The sequence below is a fragment of the Amyelois transitella genome, chromosome 4 (assembly GCF_032362555.1).
Source record: "Amyelois transitella isolate CPQ chromosome 4, ilAmyTran1.1, whole genome shotgun sequence".
Classification (NCBI taxonomy): domain Eukaryota; kingdom Metazoa; phylum Arthropoda; class Insecta; order Lepidoptera; family Pyralidae; genus Amyelois; species Amyelois transitella.
The window spans coordinates 1,152,261-1,172,335 of NC_083507.1; the positions used below are offsets into that span (position 1 = coordinate 1,152,261).

General features: G+C 36.4%; 1 protein-coding gene across 6 annotated transcripts in view; it reads left to right on the top strand.

Moving 5' to 3' along the window:
• Window positions 1–20,075, top strand: part of LOC106132952 (innexin shaking-B) — a 74,970-nt gene that overhangs the window by 39,060 nt on the left and 15,835 nt on the right. For 3 of the 6 annotated variants that reach the window (XM_013332527.2, XM_060954567.1, XM_013332529.2), the window contains exon 2: window positions 7,184–7,846. In XM_013332527.2, coding sequence (XP_013187981.1) covers window positions 7,475–7,846 — 372 coding nt within the window. In that variant the 5' untranslated portion in view covers window positions 7,184–7,474. The remainder of the gene's footprint in view (window positions 1–7,183; window positions 7,847–20,075) is intronic. The other 3 variants (XM_013332528.2, XM_013332530.2, XM_060954568.1) reach the window with 1 other exon arrangement.

Here is a 20,075-nt window from a genome sequence, read left to right on the forward strand (position 1 = left end):
TTGAATTCCAATTTAATCATTATATTCAGCTATATTATATGGTCTAGCATCGAAACTGTTAGCTCTGTCTTGAATAAGACGTGATAAATATATATAAATAAATAAATATACCTATAAGAAGTAAGTTCGAGACTTGTGTTACGAGATACTAACTCAACGATACTATATTTTATAAAAAAAATACTTAGATAGATAAACATCCAAGACCCAGACCAATCAGAAAAAGTTCGTTTCTCATCATGCCCTTACTGGGATTCGAACCCGGGGACCTCTGGTGTCACAGACAAGCCTATTACCGCTGCACCACAGAGGTACGAGTATGTGAGTCGAACGGTTATAACATTTCGAATAAAAACAAACTGGTCCGGATTTCAGTCACGTTTTTTAAAAATAGCAGCCCTCACCTTGAAACGAGTTATAACAAATACATTGGTCGCGTCCCGACGACAAGAATATCTATTGTTCCTTCATCGCACTCATTCATTAACTAGTTACTCGCGACAGACCGACAGACAGATTTTTAAACGGTAATTATAGTTAAACAGCTCGGAATTGAAGTTAAATTAATTAGTATTTAATTATCGTATTGTGATACTCGTAATAATTTGTATCATACATACAGACATACATAAATCACGCCTCTTTCCCGGAGGGGTAGGCAGAGACCACATAAATATAGTATAAAGTATAGTATCGTTGAGTTAGTATCTCGTAACACAAGTTTCGAACTTACTTCGAGGCTAACTCAATCTGTGTAATTTGTCCCGTATATATGTATATTTATATTTATTTATGAATGGAGGAGGACATGGGTACTTTTCACGCAGGCGGAGCGGAGCAGGCAAATGAATCATTGTAAATCCGCTTACATTCGCTAATATTCCATGAAATTAATCTATACTAATATTATAAAGCTGAAGAGTTTGTTTGTTTGAACGCGCTAATCTCAGGAACTACCGGTTCGAATTGAAAAATTCTTTTTGCGTTGAATAGACCATTTATCGAGGAAGGCTTTAGGCTATACATCATCACGCTGCAACTATAAGAAGCAAAGAAATAAAACGGGGAAAATTATTCATCTTTGAAGGCTTCAATGATGCCCAAAATAACTAATCCACGCGGACGAAGTCGCGGGCACAGCTAGTATCTCCATAACGATAGCTCCCGTCATCACGCCATCATACTTCGCTTTATCAAAATTACTCGGTCGAATTCACACAAATAGGAAAAACTGTTAATGGCCTGTTACATTTGAGTTCAAAGAAGTCTTGATGAATGAGGTTCTTCTGAACTTTATATTAACGATGTTTGTTGCGATCAAAGTGTACACATGTTGCTTGTTTACAATGATGGTACATACATACCGTCACGTCTTTATCCCTTACGGGGTAGACAGAGCCGGCGATCTCGCAAAGACTTCTAAATAAGTGAAAAATTGTGACTATATTTTTTATTTGGCATGTGTGTTGTGCGGTTCAAGACACGTAAGAGCTGACTATGGGAATAAACGGAATAATATTCGGTTTTCTTTAAGCGAGCATCGGTGGTCCAACGGTTAGGACGTCTGAATAAAAATTATATGCACAGATTCAATTCTTATCTCGGCCAATGACTTTTCGGAGTTATGTCGTTTGATAGATGCTTCTCTGAGAGAAAACTTCGTAAGGAAAACGTAGGCAACTGGTTGTTTAACTGATTTTAAACTTTATGCATTATTATACTATTCATAAAAAATACAGGTATTAAAAGCCCACTTAACCTACCTTTATTTTATCTCAGAGATAGATAGAGATTCACAGATAAAATAAAGGTGCGTTACGTGCGCGTTTAATACCTATATTATTTATAAATAGTTGCTAGTTGTTTAATACATACATACATACATAAAATCACGCCTCTTTCCCGGAGGGGTAGGCAGAGACTACCTCTTTCCACTTGTCACGATCTCTGCATACTTCCTTCTCTTCATCCACGTTCATAACTCTCATAGTTGTTTAATCATGATCCAATTTGAGTTTTCTGTAAAAATAACGGTCAGACGGGAGTCACTTCGTGTTAAAACACTCACCCATTCCAGGATCCTGGTCTAAGAGCGTACCCTGGGCTCTCTTCTCCAGAGAGAAGGAGGTTACCTTTAGGGATATGGTGATGATAGATTATGATGTTCATAACAAAAAAAGAACTGGCATACTGTGCCGACCCCACGTAGAAAGTGGGAAAAGGTAACGACGAAGAAGAAGAAGATTATACATACATACATATATATATATAATCACGTCTATATCCCTTGCGGGGTAGACAGAGCCAACAGTCTTGAAAAGACTGATAGGCCACGTTCAGCTGTTTGGCTTTATGATGGAATTGAGATTCAAATAGTGACAGGTTGCTAGCCAATCGCATAAAAGAAACTCAAGTTTATAAGCCTATCCCTTAGTCGCCTTTTACGACATCCATGGGAACGAGATGGAGTGGTCCTATTTTTTTTTTTATTTGTGCCGGGAACCACACGGCACAAAAAGATTATGATGTTCATAACTTAAAAACAATGCAGAAACTCTTCTTTGTGCAAGTCGGTTAAATACAATCGAATTGTGCAACGGACGCGGACGGGAAATAACTCAAAATGTCTGTGTGTATGTGATCGCGTATCTCGGAAATTGGACCGGTCAGTTTGTCTGATAGTAGGAAAACATCAATGGCAAATGTCTATTTTAAAATAGTATATATTTTTTTCGTCTTATTTGCCTATTCTTTTAAGTTAAAATCTTTTGGAAGATTGTAAATTTTTTTGATTGTGTATTTTTTAGCTTTCATCAAAAACTATCCTTAGAACTGTTTCCGGAGCCCTAATATAAGTGTCTTTATTTATTTATTTATATTTATGTAGGTATATCAATGAAAATAAGAATAAAAATAAAAATAAAGAGAAATTCAGTACAAGGGTACTACTTATTTCTAGAAAAATTTCTTCCAGCAGGCCCACGACAGGAAAGTGTAAAGAAAGGCATTGGCTTGTGTACATAATAATTAAGATATAGATAAACTTTTTTCTTAGTTTTCTTAATAATGTAATTACAAAATAATCCGTTAAAGATAAAATTAATCAATACATAAATAATAAAACAGTTACAAACGAGTAGATACCTTATACGACCTTATTACCATACTTTACACAAAATTTCATGGATATCGGTTCAGTGTTTTTGACGTGAAAAACGAACAAACTAACTGTCACATTTATAATATTAGTTTGTTTTTGTAAGGACACTGGCAGCTTATAAAAAAAAGTTAATTTTAAAGGAGATGATAGTCAATTGTTTTTTTTTTTTTCAACATTACCTAAACAAAGTTAAGACAAGTTAAAAGCACGCTTAATTTTATGTTTATTACATTGTTTTGAATTTTGTTTTTCAATATTTTAACTTTACAAATTTTAGTATGGTTTATTATTTAAACAGTGAACATGTTTCATCACCTGTCCCCGGCCGATGTGGCGACATAACCACTTGTATTGCGGACACAAAATTTCATAAACTAGTTGACAGAAGATTTACACGCATTGTGCGCGAGAGTTCTCTGAAAAGTATTTATAAATATTCATAGGTAGTTCTTCGTTAAGAAATTTTCTACCTCTGTTTTGCTCTGAGACTGTCTCTAACTTATATTTATAACTAGCTGTGCCCGCGACTTCGTCCGCGTGGAATAGTTATTATTGGCATTATTGAAACCCTCAAATAATTTTCCCCGTTTTTTTAACATTTTTCATTATTTCTTCGCTTCTTATAGTTGCAGCATGATGATAAATAGCCTAAAGCCTTCTTCGATAAATGGCCTATTCAACACAAAAATAATTTTTCTTCCTGAGATTAGCGCGTTCAAACAAACAAACAAACTCTTCAGCTTTATGATATTAGTATAGATAATTTTCATATTAATTTTTTCCGAAGCCGTGGAAATATTACGCGACCAATAGTTTTGGCTGTAGGCACGTCTGTCACTCACTCATCATCATTATCAAAGTAGTAAGAAGAATATTAATTGACCTCTTAAGCTTCTGACCGTGATCATAAATAAAATCATCTTAGTGCGTAACTTTGGATTCTTCTTTTAGGCGATGGGCTAGCAACCTGTCATTATTTGAATCTCAATTCTATCATCAAGCCAAACAGCTGAACGTGGCCTTTCAGTTTTTTTCAAGACTGTTGGCTCTGTCTTACCCGCAAGGGATATAGACGTGACTATATCACTTGCGGGCCGTAAAGACGATGACCGGAGCGGCAATGTTTGTAATGTAAAATAACAATAAATCAGAGTGTCTTTTGAAATTAATAAAATATGTTTTTTATTGTTGTGTGTTACATAACAATACACAGAATATCTACGAAATGACGCGTACGCTATTCCCTGCGGAGTTCCTTGAAAACTATTTAGAAGCTCTGCCGCCGCTGTCCACGTCCGTCCAATTAATTTATATTCCGTTTTATACTTCATACTTCGTAAACCCACATCATAATGTGAAATAATAATTCACAGTTTCTGAGTTACCTGCAAAAAATAACATTAATATTTTCTTAATTTTCAGTAATTAATTACCTAGATACTATCTCTTAGCGCCGCTAAATCTGATAGTTTCAGTCTTTTGTAAAAAAAAATATATATTTTTTTTTTAAGTGATTTTCATGCAAAATCCGTAATAAATAAATATATAACACTCCAGTTTTTAAGCAGTATTGAAAATATACGTAAATAAAGCTTGATAAATTATATCGGTATCTAATCACATTATCTAAATATTCCCGCCATTTTTCCAGTTTTAAAATAACACCGAATGCATCGTCTCTTTTGAACGCATACGAGTATATGATCTTTGTTTTTTAATATGTGATTTTAGTTACCTAATGTTCTTTTTAATTTTATTTTTTTATATTGGTACATACATATATATACATATGGTCACGTCTATATCCCTTGCGGGGTAGACAGAGCCAACAGTCTTAAAAAGACTGAATGGCCAGTTTCACCTATTTAGCTTAAATATTGAATTGAGAGAAATAGTGACAGGTCGCTAACCCATCGCCTAAAAAAGAATCCTAAGTTTGTAAGCCTATCCTTAAGGCGCCTTTTACGACATCCATGAGAAAGAGATGAGATACTATATTTTATGAAAACTACTTACATATATAAACATCCAAGACCCAGGCCAATCAGAAAAAGATCTTTTCTCAATGCCCTGGCCGGGATTCGAACCCGTGACCTCCGGTGTCACAGACAAGCGTACTACCGCTGCGCCACAGAGGCCGTCAATAAATATGTTTAAAATAAATATCTATATATATAAAAGCGAAAAACGCTCACTTAGGAATCACGAAATCTCGAAATCTAATGAGCCAATAAAGATGAAATTTGGCAGGAAGGTAGACTTTAACTAGGAGGGATCCACTAAGAAAGGATTTTTGGAAATTCTGTTCCTAAGGGGGTGAAATAGGGGTTGCAAGTTTGTATGAAACTTCGTCATTTTTAGTGTGGGTTACGCGGACGAAGTCGCGGGCAACAGCTAGTGTTCTGATAAAGTTGTAAGCGAATTAGGTCACTGACTCACTACAGATTGAATCATAACACAGATTGAGTAATAAACGAGTGCTCTATGATATTAGACAGGAAATAGACTGAGAACAAATAAACACTACAAGTTATTTGCAAACTTACTCAATTTTCTTTGAAACATGTTGAATTGATTTACATTATGATCTGAGTGCGTTCTTGCGATGAATATAAATTAAATGTTAGTTAATTTCTCATGGAATATTTGCCGTGTGATTCCCGGTACCAATACAATAAAAGAAGGACCGCTACATCTCTTTCCCATGGATGTCGTTAAAGGCGACAAAGGGATAGGCTTATATAGTTGGGATTTCTCTTTAAGGCGATGGGCTAGCAAACTGTCACTATTTGAATCTCAATTCTATCATTAAGCCAAACATCTGAACGTAGCCTTTCAGTATTTTAAAGACTGTTGGCTCTTGCCTTCCCCGCTAGGGATATAGACGTGACTATATGTATGTATGTATGTAATATTTGACGGCCGCTGTGGCGCAGCGGTAGTATGCTTGTCTGTGACACAGTAGGTCCCGGGTTTAAATATAACTATTTATTATCATGACGTCAAATATTTTCACCGTAGGTATCATGATGAGGTTTAATAGGGTTCAATTCCAAATTTGGAAATCCATACATACAATCACGTCTATATACCTTGCGAGGCAGACAGACCCAACAGCCTTGAAAAGACTGAAAGGCCACGTTCAGCTGTATGGCTTAATCAGATGGAATTGTGATTCTAAAAGTGACAGGTGGCTAGTCCATCGCCTACAAGAAAAATCCCAAGTTTATTAGCCTTTCCCTTAGCCGTCTATTACGGAAATCATCATCATCATCATCAATCATCCATGGGTAAAATATGGAGTGATCATGTTCTAAAATACCAGAAATCACACGGCACTTATTTAGAAATACATACATACATATGGTCACGTCTATGTCCCTTGCGGGGTAGTCAGAGCCAACAGTCTTGAAAAGACTGAATGGCCACGTTCAGCTATTTGGCTTAATGATAGAATTGAGATTCAAATAGTGACAGGTTGCTAGCCTTTTTAGAAATATTTGAATTTAATAACTGTATAAATATATAAAGCACTCTATCCGCACACCCTTCTCCACTTGACATCTCGGGGTGCCAAACATGTGTACAAAGCCTTACAAAATAAATCTCACAGCGACAGCCTTTTATCGATTAGTTCGAATTGAAATAGTATCGAATAGACGCGATTGTTCGAGTCTACAGTTGGCGTGTCAATTTAAAAATAGAATTGTTTTTAATACTTTTTGTGGCTTTGGATACAAGCTATTTTAGATTTGCCTGCATGACAGAATTATCATAGAAAATAATAAAGTAGTTTCGCTTTCATAATTATATCCAGATATTTTTTATGAAGATACTTATTTTAAAAAAATCAATAATATTGCAATAATACAATTGAAAAATAATGAATAGAATACCATAATTATACTCGTATGACACCAAATAAATGTTAAAAAGTTTTCTCTCTACATTACGGCCCGGTGCTCCATCGAATCGGCTCCGCCTATAAATCTCCTGACCCGATCCACTAACCAAATTTCTCAGAACGATCAATCCACCGAACATTACAGAACCAATGACCGCCAACATGACCGCGACCGCACGGTGAAACAAAATCGACAATGAAACGAAAAAAAAAATGACACAAACCCTTTCGCTGCTCAAGTTCATAAAAATACCGAAGAAGTTACACCAGCGTGAGACTTAGACGAACACTGCCGAACAGTGCCTTACGATAACGAAAAAAATAATTGTGGTGCTCCAAAACAATAATAGAGTAACAAAAATAATGTTAGTGAAAAAAGACCGGACGAGGCAAAGACTTAAATTTTTAAAATGTTAGACGTGTTTCGTGGTTTAAAGAATCTGATAAAAGTGAACTATATACACATCGACTCGCCTGTATTCAGATTGCACTACTCGATTACTGTTATCCTGCTGATATCGTTCAGTCTGATTGTGACGACGAGGCAGTACGTCGGGAACCCTATAGACTGTATTCACACGAAGGACATTCCCGAGGACGTGTTGAATACGTACTGTTGGATCCATTCCACTTACACGTTGAAGAGTTTCTTCAATAAGAAGGTGGGGGTGGAGGTGCCGTACCCTGGCATCGGGAACAGCCGCGAGAAAGGGAAGGAGGATATGAGCGACAGGAAGATCTACAAGTACTACCAATGGGTGTGTTTTTGCCTATTCTTTCAGGTGAGTCTAGATTTTTGTGACTTTTTTAATTAATTTGAAATGTTTGGAATTTTCTTAGAGTGATGAATTTGTAGTTACGCTAGGGGTAGAGTAAAAACATAGTTTAAAAACGCGTAATTTTCAAAGTGTTTGATGTTGATAATGACAAGCAGATGATCATTAAAATTTCGTCATATTTTAAGTTAAAAAATATCAGGTCAGGAGAATCCTGAATCGAAGCGCGTTCATGAAGTGAGCTTTGAATGTGTATGAAGCGAAAGAAGTATGCAGGGATCGGGGAAAATGTAGAAGTCTCTGCCTACCTCTCCGGGAAATAGGCGTGACTAATGGTATGTATGTATCAAGTACTCACAATTTTAAATGGAGTCAGAGTTTCGAAGTCAGCCAACAATGAAATGAATTGAAAATTGTAGGACATTAAGAAAGTCACTTTCAAAGTTGTCACACCTTTTGTTTCACAATATCGCTTGACTTCGAATACATCCCAAAGAATATTTTAAGTAAGTTTCTTTTGTTATCTCTTCACGCGTTATCTCCTGAACTACTCTTTCTTCTTTCTTAAAATTTTGCGTATATTTAATTAAAAGTCTGGAGAAGTACATAGGTACCCTTTCATCCCTATAAAAACCCGTAGAATTTGCGAAAAACCTAATTATTTTCCAATCTCCTGTTTGGTTTCCTTCCACCCAAAGGTTGACTGGAAGAGATTGCATTAGCGATAAGTCCGCCTTTGTATCATCTATACCTATCAGCTTTGTGCTGTTTTGTATGTTTTACTCTTATGGTGCAATAAAGAGTTTTATCTATCTATTTTGTAGGTGGCTAAATTCGCGCACGCAGGCGAAGCTAGCTGTACGTAAAAGCTAGTTTTAAGATAAACACCATGCTATGATAAGAGATCTCGTAAGAAATAACCAAATATCTGGCTACCTAAATTCCGGATTCCGTTCCTATTAACGGCAGTTTATCGCGTCATTAAAGACGGGCACACATAATAAAAATGAAACGGGTCGCGTGTAATGCGTCAACATACTATTATTGGACCAGGCTTTGTTTTACTTGCGACACAAAATAATGAGAACATACATACATATGGTCACGTCTATATCCCTTGCGGGGTTGACAGAGCCAACAGTCTTGAAAAGACTGAATGGCCACGTTCAGCTATTTGGTTTAATGATAGAATCGTGATTAAAATAGTGACAGGTTGCTAGCCCATCGCCTAAAAAAAAGAATCCCAAGTTTGTAAGCCCATCACTTACGACATCCATGGGAAAGAGACTGAGTGGTCCTATTATTTTTTGTATTGATGCCGGGAACCACACGGCACAAATAATGAGAAAACAGAAACGATTGGCTGATATCGCCGCGTACTCAAAAGGATTGAATTGGAATTCGAACGTACGCTATGTACTACGTAATTGTCAAAGGTTTATTCCTTTAGGGGTAGACAGGGTCATCAATATGTACTCGAAGGCCACGTAGTCAGCGATTACAAACCTACAGTAAAATTTTTTGGATTTTAAATATTCATCCAGATATCATGACACCACTACCTCTGTGTTATCATTTAGGTAGGCATAGTTATACGTCGTTGAAGATAGATTTACAAAAACCTAACAGTGATTCGGTATTTGGAATAATATATTTGAATTTTGAACATTGATTTAAAAATTATTCTTCTGCCGTCTCATTATTTTGTGCCTGCGTTTTGTTTATGCACCTCGATGTTGCGACATGCTGTCCTGCGTTTTGTTTTACCTGATCTAACATTATAAACGGTCCGAGCAAAACTAGGTGAACTAATTTTAGAAGATTAAGCTGCTACTGCTAAGACTTGGGGCTTCCCGTGAAATTGAATACATTCTGTGTAACTTTCAACCACAGATTAAAATAGGTGCATTAAATTTTTTTTTAAGAATAGTATGAGGCAAACAAAGTAGAACTTACTAGGAAACTTAGTAGTACTAACTCTAGTAACTAGAAGATATATAAAAGACATGACTAAGAAAGGTAGCCGTTTAAGTATATTTTGTCAAGAAATACTGTTACTGTGCCGTGTGGTTCCCGGCACCAATAAAAAAAAAAAGAATAGGACCACTCCATCTCGTTCCCATGGATGTCGTTAAAGGCGACTAAGGGATAGGCTTACAAACTTGGGATTCTACTTTTAGGCGATGGGCTAGCAACCCGTCACTATTTGAATCACAATTCTATCATAATGCCAAACAGCTGAATGTGGCCTGTCAGTCTTTTCAAGACTGTTGGCTCTGTCTACCCCGTAAGGGATAAAGACGTGATCATGTGTATGTGTATGTGTAATACTGTTATTTAAATAATCAATACTATTTTTTAAGGATAATCATTAACACTCTTCCTAAATCAGACTCCTAGCTTGACAGCCTAAGAATATACTCGAGAGAAATAATCTAATGATACCACATTAAAAACGCAGTTTCTTATTTATTTATTCATGTAGGTACCTACACAAATTTATATACACGAGCATTTATTACAGCCATTCTAGTACAAAGGTGCTACTTATTTCAAATGAAATCTCTTCCAGTAGACCCATGAGAGGAGAGATGAAAATTGGAGCGGTTTTTCTTGTTTAGCACCTATCCCACAATATGTCGTCCATCATTTTATTTTATTTTTATGCACTTAAATTTTCAAAACGCATTTAACGATACCGGCTCATACATCTAAATCCACCACCCGAAACACACTACCCTCCTTCTGTCGCAGCGGTTAAAACCTACTCGTGAAATAGGAAACACTAGGTTCCATATTTTCATGTCACTTAAAATAGTTTCTTGTTGCGAGGGCTAATTCTGGCAACCGGCATGATTTTTATCGTTGTATCCATGTCGGGCGGAAGTCGTGCGGAATCTAGCGGGAATCTATGCAAATTACGACAACATGATAATGTAATAATGTTGCTTCCGACAACGCTGAACGGATAAGGTACGGTTCTGTTAACGCGTTTATTTCTTTGGGGTTTGGTGTGGAACCGGAATAAGGAATTATTATTTAAGCTAAGAATTTATTTTATTTTAACGGAAGAAAGTGTTAAAGTAATTAGAGTTTTATTGAATAACTTTATGATCCTAATAATAATAACTTTCATAATCCTAAATTATTATGAAATTCTACAATGTACTTACTTAATTATGTAAAAACTAGGCATGACACGCAGATCTTGCAAATACAAATGAATATATAATTTTAGATTAAAATAGCAGTCGTATAAAAATAATAAAATAAGATAACCTATTTAATAATAAATTATTAGATTACTTAAAAGAAATCAATCAATATTACTATTTTCTATTTGCGATCTTTCATACTTTTACATTAAATCCCGAAGTATTTTAGTAATAAAAAGTAATAAACTAGAAAGTATGTACCTATGTTATAATATGTAATATCTTTATTACACAGAAATTTACACAGTTACAAGAAACAATACATAGTTAAAAAACATATAAATCACTTGCAATCGCGGACTTATCCCGTGAAGGGATCTCTTCCAGTCAACCGGCAAACAATAAAGGAACTATATATTTTTTAAGTGAAAAAAGCGGCAAGTCAAATTCGTTCAGTCGCGCCAACGAAACCGTGCCTTAACAAACATTAACCAAAACAAAAGTGGAGTATCTTCCGAATCAGGATTAGCATTCGGACGACGCCGTCATCTCATTTGTAGCCTCATTTGTAGCCTGTAGCCATCTTAAATGACAGTTGTAGTTATCTGTTTGCTGTGTTGTAGCCAACGATGGCGGAATTTCGCGATGCATTTCCTTTTTTCTATTGCATTTTTAAGATAGTAACAGAGTCTTAAAATGTTATGGTTATTTGTGGTCCGCTGTACATCGGGATTATTGCGTGTTTTCATATAATTGTTTCATATAAATGTTTTCATATACTAGCTTCTGTGCCGGCTTCACTCTGACGGGAATTTTCTCAAGAAATTTAATCTATATTGCTTCGGTCTGTCACCGTCCAAATACGTGTATCATTAAAATCGGTCCAGTCTTTATTCAGTTTATTCATTCATTCATATAATCACGTCTATATCTCTTACGGGGTAGACAGGGCCAGCAGTCTTGAAAGACAGACAGGCCACGGTCAACTGTTAGGGTTAATGATAGAATCCCAATGTTATAAGCCTATCGCTTAGTCACCTGTTACGACATCTATTCACATGCCACTACATTTAGCACCTGTCACTATTTGAATCACAATTCTATCGTCAAGCCGAACAGCTGAACGTGTCCTATTCGTCCTTTCGAGACTGTCGGCTCTGTCTACCCAGCAAGGGGTATAGACGTGATTATATGTATGTATGTTACTCCATAAAATTAGGTCTGATCGGCTTACATTTGTATTGCCAAACCGGAGTTTTCTTAAACCACTAATTCATCTACTTAGCAACATGATCTCTTGTTTGTATAAACGTTATCATGCTGTTTCTTTCATTAAATAAGCGTTTGTTTTTATTGGCTAAATAAGCGTTTGTTTTTAGTGCCGTGTGGTTCCCGGCACCAATACAAAAAGGGAATAGGACCACTCCATCTCTTTCCCATGGATGTGGTAAAAGGCGACTAAGGGATAGGCTTACAAACTTAAGATTCTTTTTCTAGGCGATTGGCTAGCAACCTGTCACTATTCGAATCTCAATTCTATCTTAAATCCAAATAGCTGAACATGGCCTATCAGTCCGCTCAAGACTGTTGGATCTGTCTACCCCGCAAGGGATATAGACGTGATTATATGTATGTATGTATTTTTATTGGCTAATAGCTTCTCTTTTTCAAGTTCCCGTGGGATTGACAGGGTTTCCATGCGGACGCAGTCGCGAGCGGCCTCTAGTACAACATAGTTCACAAGGCATCCTTAATGTAGGGTTAAAAATTTTAATCTCATGCAAGTTTGCTGAACTATAAAGGGCTTATAAGGACGCACAGCTTATTAAGATCCCTGAGGGTTAATTATGTGTGCCCACGACCAGCTTCCCTCAGGAATTTATAACCGGGCCGTCAAGTGTCATAGAGCTAACTTCAGACTAGATGATAATCCGAATATGTTGATTAAAATCTAGGTACACAGGACTTTCTGGATAAATGATTTTAGACGACCTCTGTGGCGCAGCGGTAGTACGCTTGTCTGTGACACCGGAGGTCCCCGGTTCGAATCCCGGCCAGGGCCATGATGAGAAAAGAACTTTTTCTGATTGGTCTGGGTCTTGGATGTTTATCTAAGTATTTATTATATAATATAGTATCGTTGAGTTAGTATCTCGTAACACAAGTCTCGAACTTACTTCGAGGCTAACTCGGTCAGTGTAATTTGTCCCGTATATATTTTTATTTTAATGAATAATCATTGCTATTTAGTTGCCTCGTTTTACGATAACATATAGTATATACGAGTATGTTTTAGTTTGAAAGTATATATGTGTGTATATAGTACCTGTTGCTTCACAGAAAGAAACCAATCTTATAAGTTATCTGCCACAATCAATCAAACATGTCAGGGTACATCACAAAACGAATACATTGCCCATTTGGCAAACGGTACTTACGATAAAACGCCTAGTTATTTAGACGCCGCTTTTGTTTTATGGTATCAGATTTAGCGGTAAAAGTAAGGCAATAATCTAAATATATAATATAAGCGTATTAAAAAATTTAAATTATTTTCATACTGTTTAAACATACATAAATTCACGCCTTTTTCCCGGAGGGGTAGGCAGAGACTACATCTTTCCACTTGTAACTCTGCATACTTCCTACGCTTCATTCACATTCATAACTCTCTTCATGCAAGCTCGGCGGTACTCTTGACCTGACCCTTTGCCAGAACGTCCTTAATTTGTTCAAGATACGTTCGTCTAGTTCTCCCCGCTCCGACCTTTCCCTGCACACTCTCAAATTCTGTGTTCTTTGATACAAACAACCTAGTAGGGAATTTAAGCATGGAGTGAATAGGTTTATATATACATACATACATTAAATCACGCCTCTTTCCCGGAGGGGTAGGCAGAGACTACCTCTTTCCACTATATATATTTGAATAGGTTTATTTATATAGGAAATTGTGTGTATTACATCGGACCTCATCTTGCTTAAGCAAAGAAGGACTAAACTTGGTATGGATTTCACTTTTTGACAATGATCTAGCAACCCGTCACTGTCTCAGAATACATACATACATATGGTTACGACTATATCCCTAGCGGGGTAGACAGAGCCAACAGTCTTGAAAAGACTGAATGGCCACGTTCAGCTATTTGGCTTAATGAAAGAATTGAGATTCAAATAGTGGTAGGTTGCTAGCCCATCGCCTAAAAAAGAATCCCAAGTTTGTAAGCCTATCCCTTTGTCACCTTTTACGACATCCATGGGAAAGAGATGGAGTGGTCCTATTCTTTTTTGTATTGGTGCCGGGAACCACACGGTCTCAGAATCTCATTTCAATCAATTATCTTAACGTGGCCTCGAATGTATTATGTATACTGGCTCTTTCTATTATGTAAGATATAAAAACAAGATCTTCTTCTAAGGGCTTTGGCTTAATGACTCATAAACTTGGGATTCTTCTTTTAGGCGATGATCTAGCAACCTTTCTATTTCATTAAGGCAAACAGCTGAACGAGGCCTATCAGTGTTTTCAAGACTTATCGGCTCTACTCCGCAAGAGATAATATAGATGTGACTATATGAATGTATGTACAAAACCTTATGAATGTATGTGAACGTTATAACGTCTTATAAGACTGCGTTTAATGTAGCTACGCTTCTCCAAGGGGGCTGAACACTGAGCACTTCAAACTATTTATACACGAATAATTATAGACGAACCCATTAGCGGGGCGGCTGGCGTTATTTTGGAATGGGCAACAGTGATACTAATCGATTTACGTAGATCACACCGGAATTGTTTGTTACAAAAATAATTTCAAGATTCAAACTATTAATTTATTCACTATTTCAAGATTGATGTATCTTTTATTCATTCATATAATCACGTCTATATACCTTGCGGGGTAGACAGAGCCAGCAGACTTGAAAGACTGACAACTCACTTTCAGCTCTTTGGCTTAATGATACTTAATGAAATAAAAATAGTGACAGTTTGCTAGCCCTTCGCCTAAATGAAGATTCCCAAGTTTATAACCATATTCCTTTTCGCGTTTAACGACATCTTATTTATAGTATAGATTAGTATAGGTAAATTATACGCGCGTGATGTTCGTCGCGTAAGCAAAATAATTTATGTACAGTGAGACTATACACTGTCAAACTGTCTATCCCATCGTTTATAATCGCGCATGTTATCTATACTAATATTATAAAGCTAAAGAGTTTGTTTGTTTGTTTGAACGCGCTAATCTCAGGAACTACTGGTTCCATTGAAAAAATCTATTTGTGTTGAATACCATTTATCGAGGAAGGCTTTAGGCTATATAACATCACGCTGCTACTTTTAGGAGCGAAGAAATAATGGAAAATGTGAAAAAACGGGGAAAATTATTAATCTTTGAGGGCTTCAATGATGCCCAAAATAAATATTCCACGCGGACGAAGTTGCAGGCACAGCTAGTATTAACTAAAATGTATGTATACAATGGCTCGCGCCTTAAAAGGTCAGAGTGATATGTACGGTGGACAGACCATACAGTCTTTACACTGTCCATCCCGCAGTTTATATATCTCGTCACTTCTTTCTATTAGCGGTGTCGATGTGAAATTCACAAATTCTATTGCAATCTGTGCTCATTCATCACGCGTTATGTCACTTGTCACTAGCGCTTGCGCCGATCTGATTTATGTAGGGTAAATATGACCATAGAAATATGAATAACTAGATTCCGCCCGCGAATTCGTCCGCATGGAAACCCTATCAATCCCACAGGAATTCCGGGATGAAAAGTAGCCTATAGCCATATGTTATTCTGGGTCTTCAGCTACCTACATACCAAATATCGTCGTAATCGGTTCAGTAGTTTTGGCGTGAAAGAGTAACAAACATCCATACTGACATACAAACTTTCGCATTTATAATTCTTAATAGTGGGATTTGACCATTTTGATTTCTGTAGATGTGGCCTACATTATTATTTCTTACAATAATGGCTGGTAATAAATAAAAGAAATATACTTACTTACATAAATATTATGCGTTAAACCTGAGCTCGTATAAATCCCGAACCGTTTTTAAGAAAGACTAATGGAAGATTTCCTCACCTCGAGTAACAATTTGTTACGCTTACTGTAGTTCTATACTTAACTTACTTACTTTTGTATAATTTGTGGTTTTATTATGCGATACAAATTTGACAAAAAGAAAATACCGTTTGTTGCTTACTTGTTTAGAATTAAAACACAATTTTGATGTTAATTTTTTTAAATGAATTTTATTTAATTTTAATGTCATATACATACATATATATGTCGTGTTGCTCCCGGCACTAATACAGAAAAGAATAGGAACACTTCATCTCATTCCCATGGATGTTGTAAAAGGCGATTAAGGGATAGGCTTACAAACTTGACATTCTTTTTTAGGCGATGGATTAGCAACCTGTCACTGTTTGAATCTCAATTCTATATTTAAGCGAAATAGCTGAACGTGGCCATTCAGCCTTTTCAAGACTGTTGGATCTGTCCACCCCGAAAGGGATATAGACGTGACCATATGTATGTATGTTAATGGCATAGAATACTCCGTCAAAGTAGAGTTAAATCTTTAACATACGTACACTCAAACATATAATCACGTCTAATAACATATACATACCTACGTATAATGAAAAAAACTGAGAGCCCACTTTCTGCTCATTGATTCATTCATACAGTCCTTGCGGGGTAGACAGAGCCAACAGACTTGATAACACTGAAAGGCCACGTTCAGCTGTATGGCTTTATGATGGAATTGAGATTCAAATAGTGGCAGCCCATCGCCTACAAGAGGAATCCCAATCCCTTTGACGCCTTTTACGAAATCCATGGGAAAAGATATGGAGTGGTTCGATTCAAAAATACCTGAAACCACACGGCAAAAGCATACATACATATGGTCACGTCTATATCCCTTGCGGGGTAGACAGAGCCAACAGTCCTGAAAAGACTGAATGGCCACGTTCAGCTGTATGGCTTTATGATGGAATTGAGATTCAAATAGTTACAGGTTGCTTTCCCATCGCCTAAAAAGAATACCAAGTTTGTAAGCCTATCCCTTAGTCGCCTTTTACGACATCCATGGGAAAGAGATGGAGTGGTCCTATTCTTTTTTGTATCGGTGCCGGGAACCACACGGCTCTAACAAAAGCATATCACGCCCCTATTATCTTTTACAACCAAGTAATAACCAATATACCGCAGTACATTATTTGTTGGTAGTAAATCCTTGTTATCTGATGGTGTATTGGTGTATTGTCCGCTTTTCGCACAGCACCCGAGGGACCAGGTTCTAATCCGGGTGAGTGGACTTATTTATGGAATATTGATTGCTTATAACATTACCTATAACCGATTCAATAAACCGGTAATGCATCTTTTACTCGGGGGCTTTCGCTAGAATAACGTCGTAAATCATGTTAATAAAACACATTAGACTTGACCTTCTATTAGTTGTTTCATCTTTGTTTTTTCCGTTGAAATATATAATAATTCGATTGTTAATATGATTTAGGTTTATCTTCAGATGTGCGTTTTTTCAGATGCATTCTTGGACGCTAGTAATGTTTGAGAATGTATTATCTTCGAATATTTTTGAAGAAACGAAAATAATATAGAAATACCAATTCAAAACAACAAGCGTTGTTATGAATTTTGTGGGTATGATGATGGTATAAAATAGATGTTGGCCGATTCTCAGACCCACTCAATATGCTCACAAAATTTCACGAGAATTGGTCAAGCCGTTTCGGAGGAGTACGGGAACGAACATTGTGACACTAGAATTTTATATACCTACTAGCGGCCCGCCCCGGCTTCGCACGGGTGGACATATTTTTGTGTTTTATATTTTGAAATAAACAAAGAGTAAAAACTAATTTATGCCTATGTCACTTTTGAAGGTCTATTCTATATCTGTGCCAAATTTTATCAAAATCGGACCAGTAGTTTTTGAGTTAATTCCACACAAACATACAAAAATACAAATCTTTCCTCTTTATTATTAGTGTGGAAGTGTGGATAAGACTAGCTGTCCCTGCAAACGTTGTTTTGCCATATAAATATTTTTTAAGTAATTTCTAGTTAAAAAAAAAATGTTAAGGTTGGACAACCCTCATCACTAGGGGGTATGAAAAATAGATGTAGGCCGATTCTCAGACCTACTCAATATGCACACAAAATTTCATGAGAATCGGTCAAGCCGTTTTGGAGGAGTAGGTACGGGAACGAACATTGTGACACGGGAATATATTTTTATTATTGAATCCACCTGTTGTACATTTTACGTGCATAAAGTTTAAATCCTACTAATATTATAAATGCGAAAATTTGTGAGTATATCAGGATGTCAGTATGAATGTTTGTTACTCTATCACGCAAAAACTACTGAACAGATTACGATGAAATTTGGTATGTGGGTAGCTCAAGACTCAGAATAACACATAGGCTACATTTTATCCAGAGTTCCCGCAGGATTGAAAGTGTAGATTGGTAGTAGTTACTGCAGTGTAGTTTGTTCCGCCGCTTCTTTTACACATGCGCTTTGGAAGCGGTAGTAGTTATAATTAGATTAAAGTGATGTGACGTCAATAAGTGATACCTTGTATCCAATTTTGAAAATAAATCTATTCTTTTCTATTCTATAGGGTTTCCATGCGGACGAAGTCGCGGGCGGCCTCTAGTAAATGAATAAACTTTATAACACCCCACTTTTTTGTGCGTTAACATTTTTATGTCAACAGGTAAAATCAATGCAACGTTATTGTTGGCGCAGAAAGATAAAATATTTGGACACGAGGAACATATTTCGCCAACAGATGTCAATAAAAACACAAGAAATCTTAGATTTGACGGCGCAGGGATACTACGCACAGACGTTATATTAAAAAAAACACTTGTGTCGTTTCAAATATCGAGACTGTACGTTTTTAACCGACGACGTAAAAGGAAGTTGTGGGTTTTTGTCTTTTTTTTTTAAATTACATTTCGATCACGTGATGTAACCAGTACATTAAGTAAATTATCCTGCAAGATGCTCGTGCGGGAGTTACATAAATACATTTAACGACGTCTATATCCCTTGCGGGGTAGAAAGAGCCAACAGTCTTGATAACACTTATAGGCCAAGTTCAGCTGTTTGGCTGATATAATGATAGAAGTAAGATAGTTAAATCAGGTTTTTATACGAAGTCTCGTCGCGATAGGCTTGTATAGTTGGAATTCTTCTTTTAGGCGATGCGCTAGCAACCTGTCACTATTTGAATCTCAATTCTTTCATTAAGCCAAACAGTTGAACGTGGCCTACCAGTCTTTTCAAGACTGTTGGCTTTGTCTACCCCGCAAGGGATATAGACGTGATTATATGTACATATATATGTATAATTATTTCAATCTTAAAATTGTTTATAAATATTTGTAAAGATTTAAAATTGCTTATAAATAATTATAAAGACTTAAAATTGCTTATAAATAATTATAAAAACCTAAAATTGCTTATAGATAATTAAATATAAAATCGGACAAGGTGGAAAGTGAAATTGCGGGAAGCGGACCCAAGGTCCCAAACAACACAGCGGCACAAAGGGAACACACAAAAATGAGTGGGAGAATTACAAAAGAAAATAGATCTTCAATCTCGTTGTACGTCCATGAATCAGTCACCTTTTCTTTAAATAAATTTAGCGCTTCTAAACTCTTTATCTCCATTTTCCAGGACCAAAATCATTAATATAACAGAATGCTGTACAACTATTTGAAGTCACCATCATCTATCATGTGTGCAACATATGCATGCAACATTTATATATTGAACATGCAAGAAATAATTTGTCAGAACTATAAACAGCTATACGTTACCTAAAATTCAGCTGAGGGAATGCGAGTGCAAAGTGAAATTTAGAAATCTTGTACGTACATTGCAAATCTTACAGCCGTTTGGTTTCAGTCTTTTCATGACTGTTGTGTCTGTCTATCCCGTAAGGGTTTGTAATGATTTATATGTTACACTAGCTGTGCCCGCGACTTCGTCCGCGTGGAATAGTTAT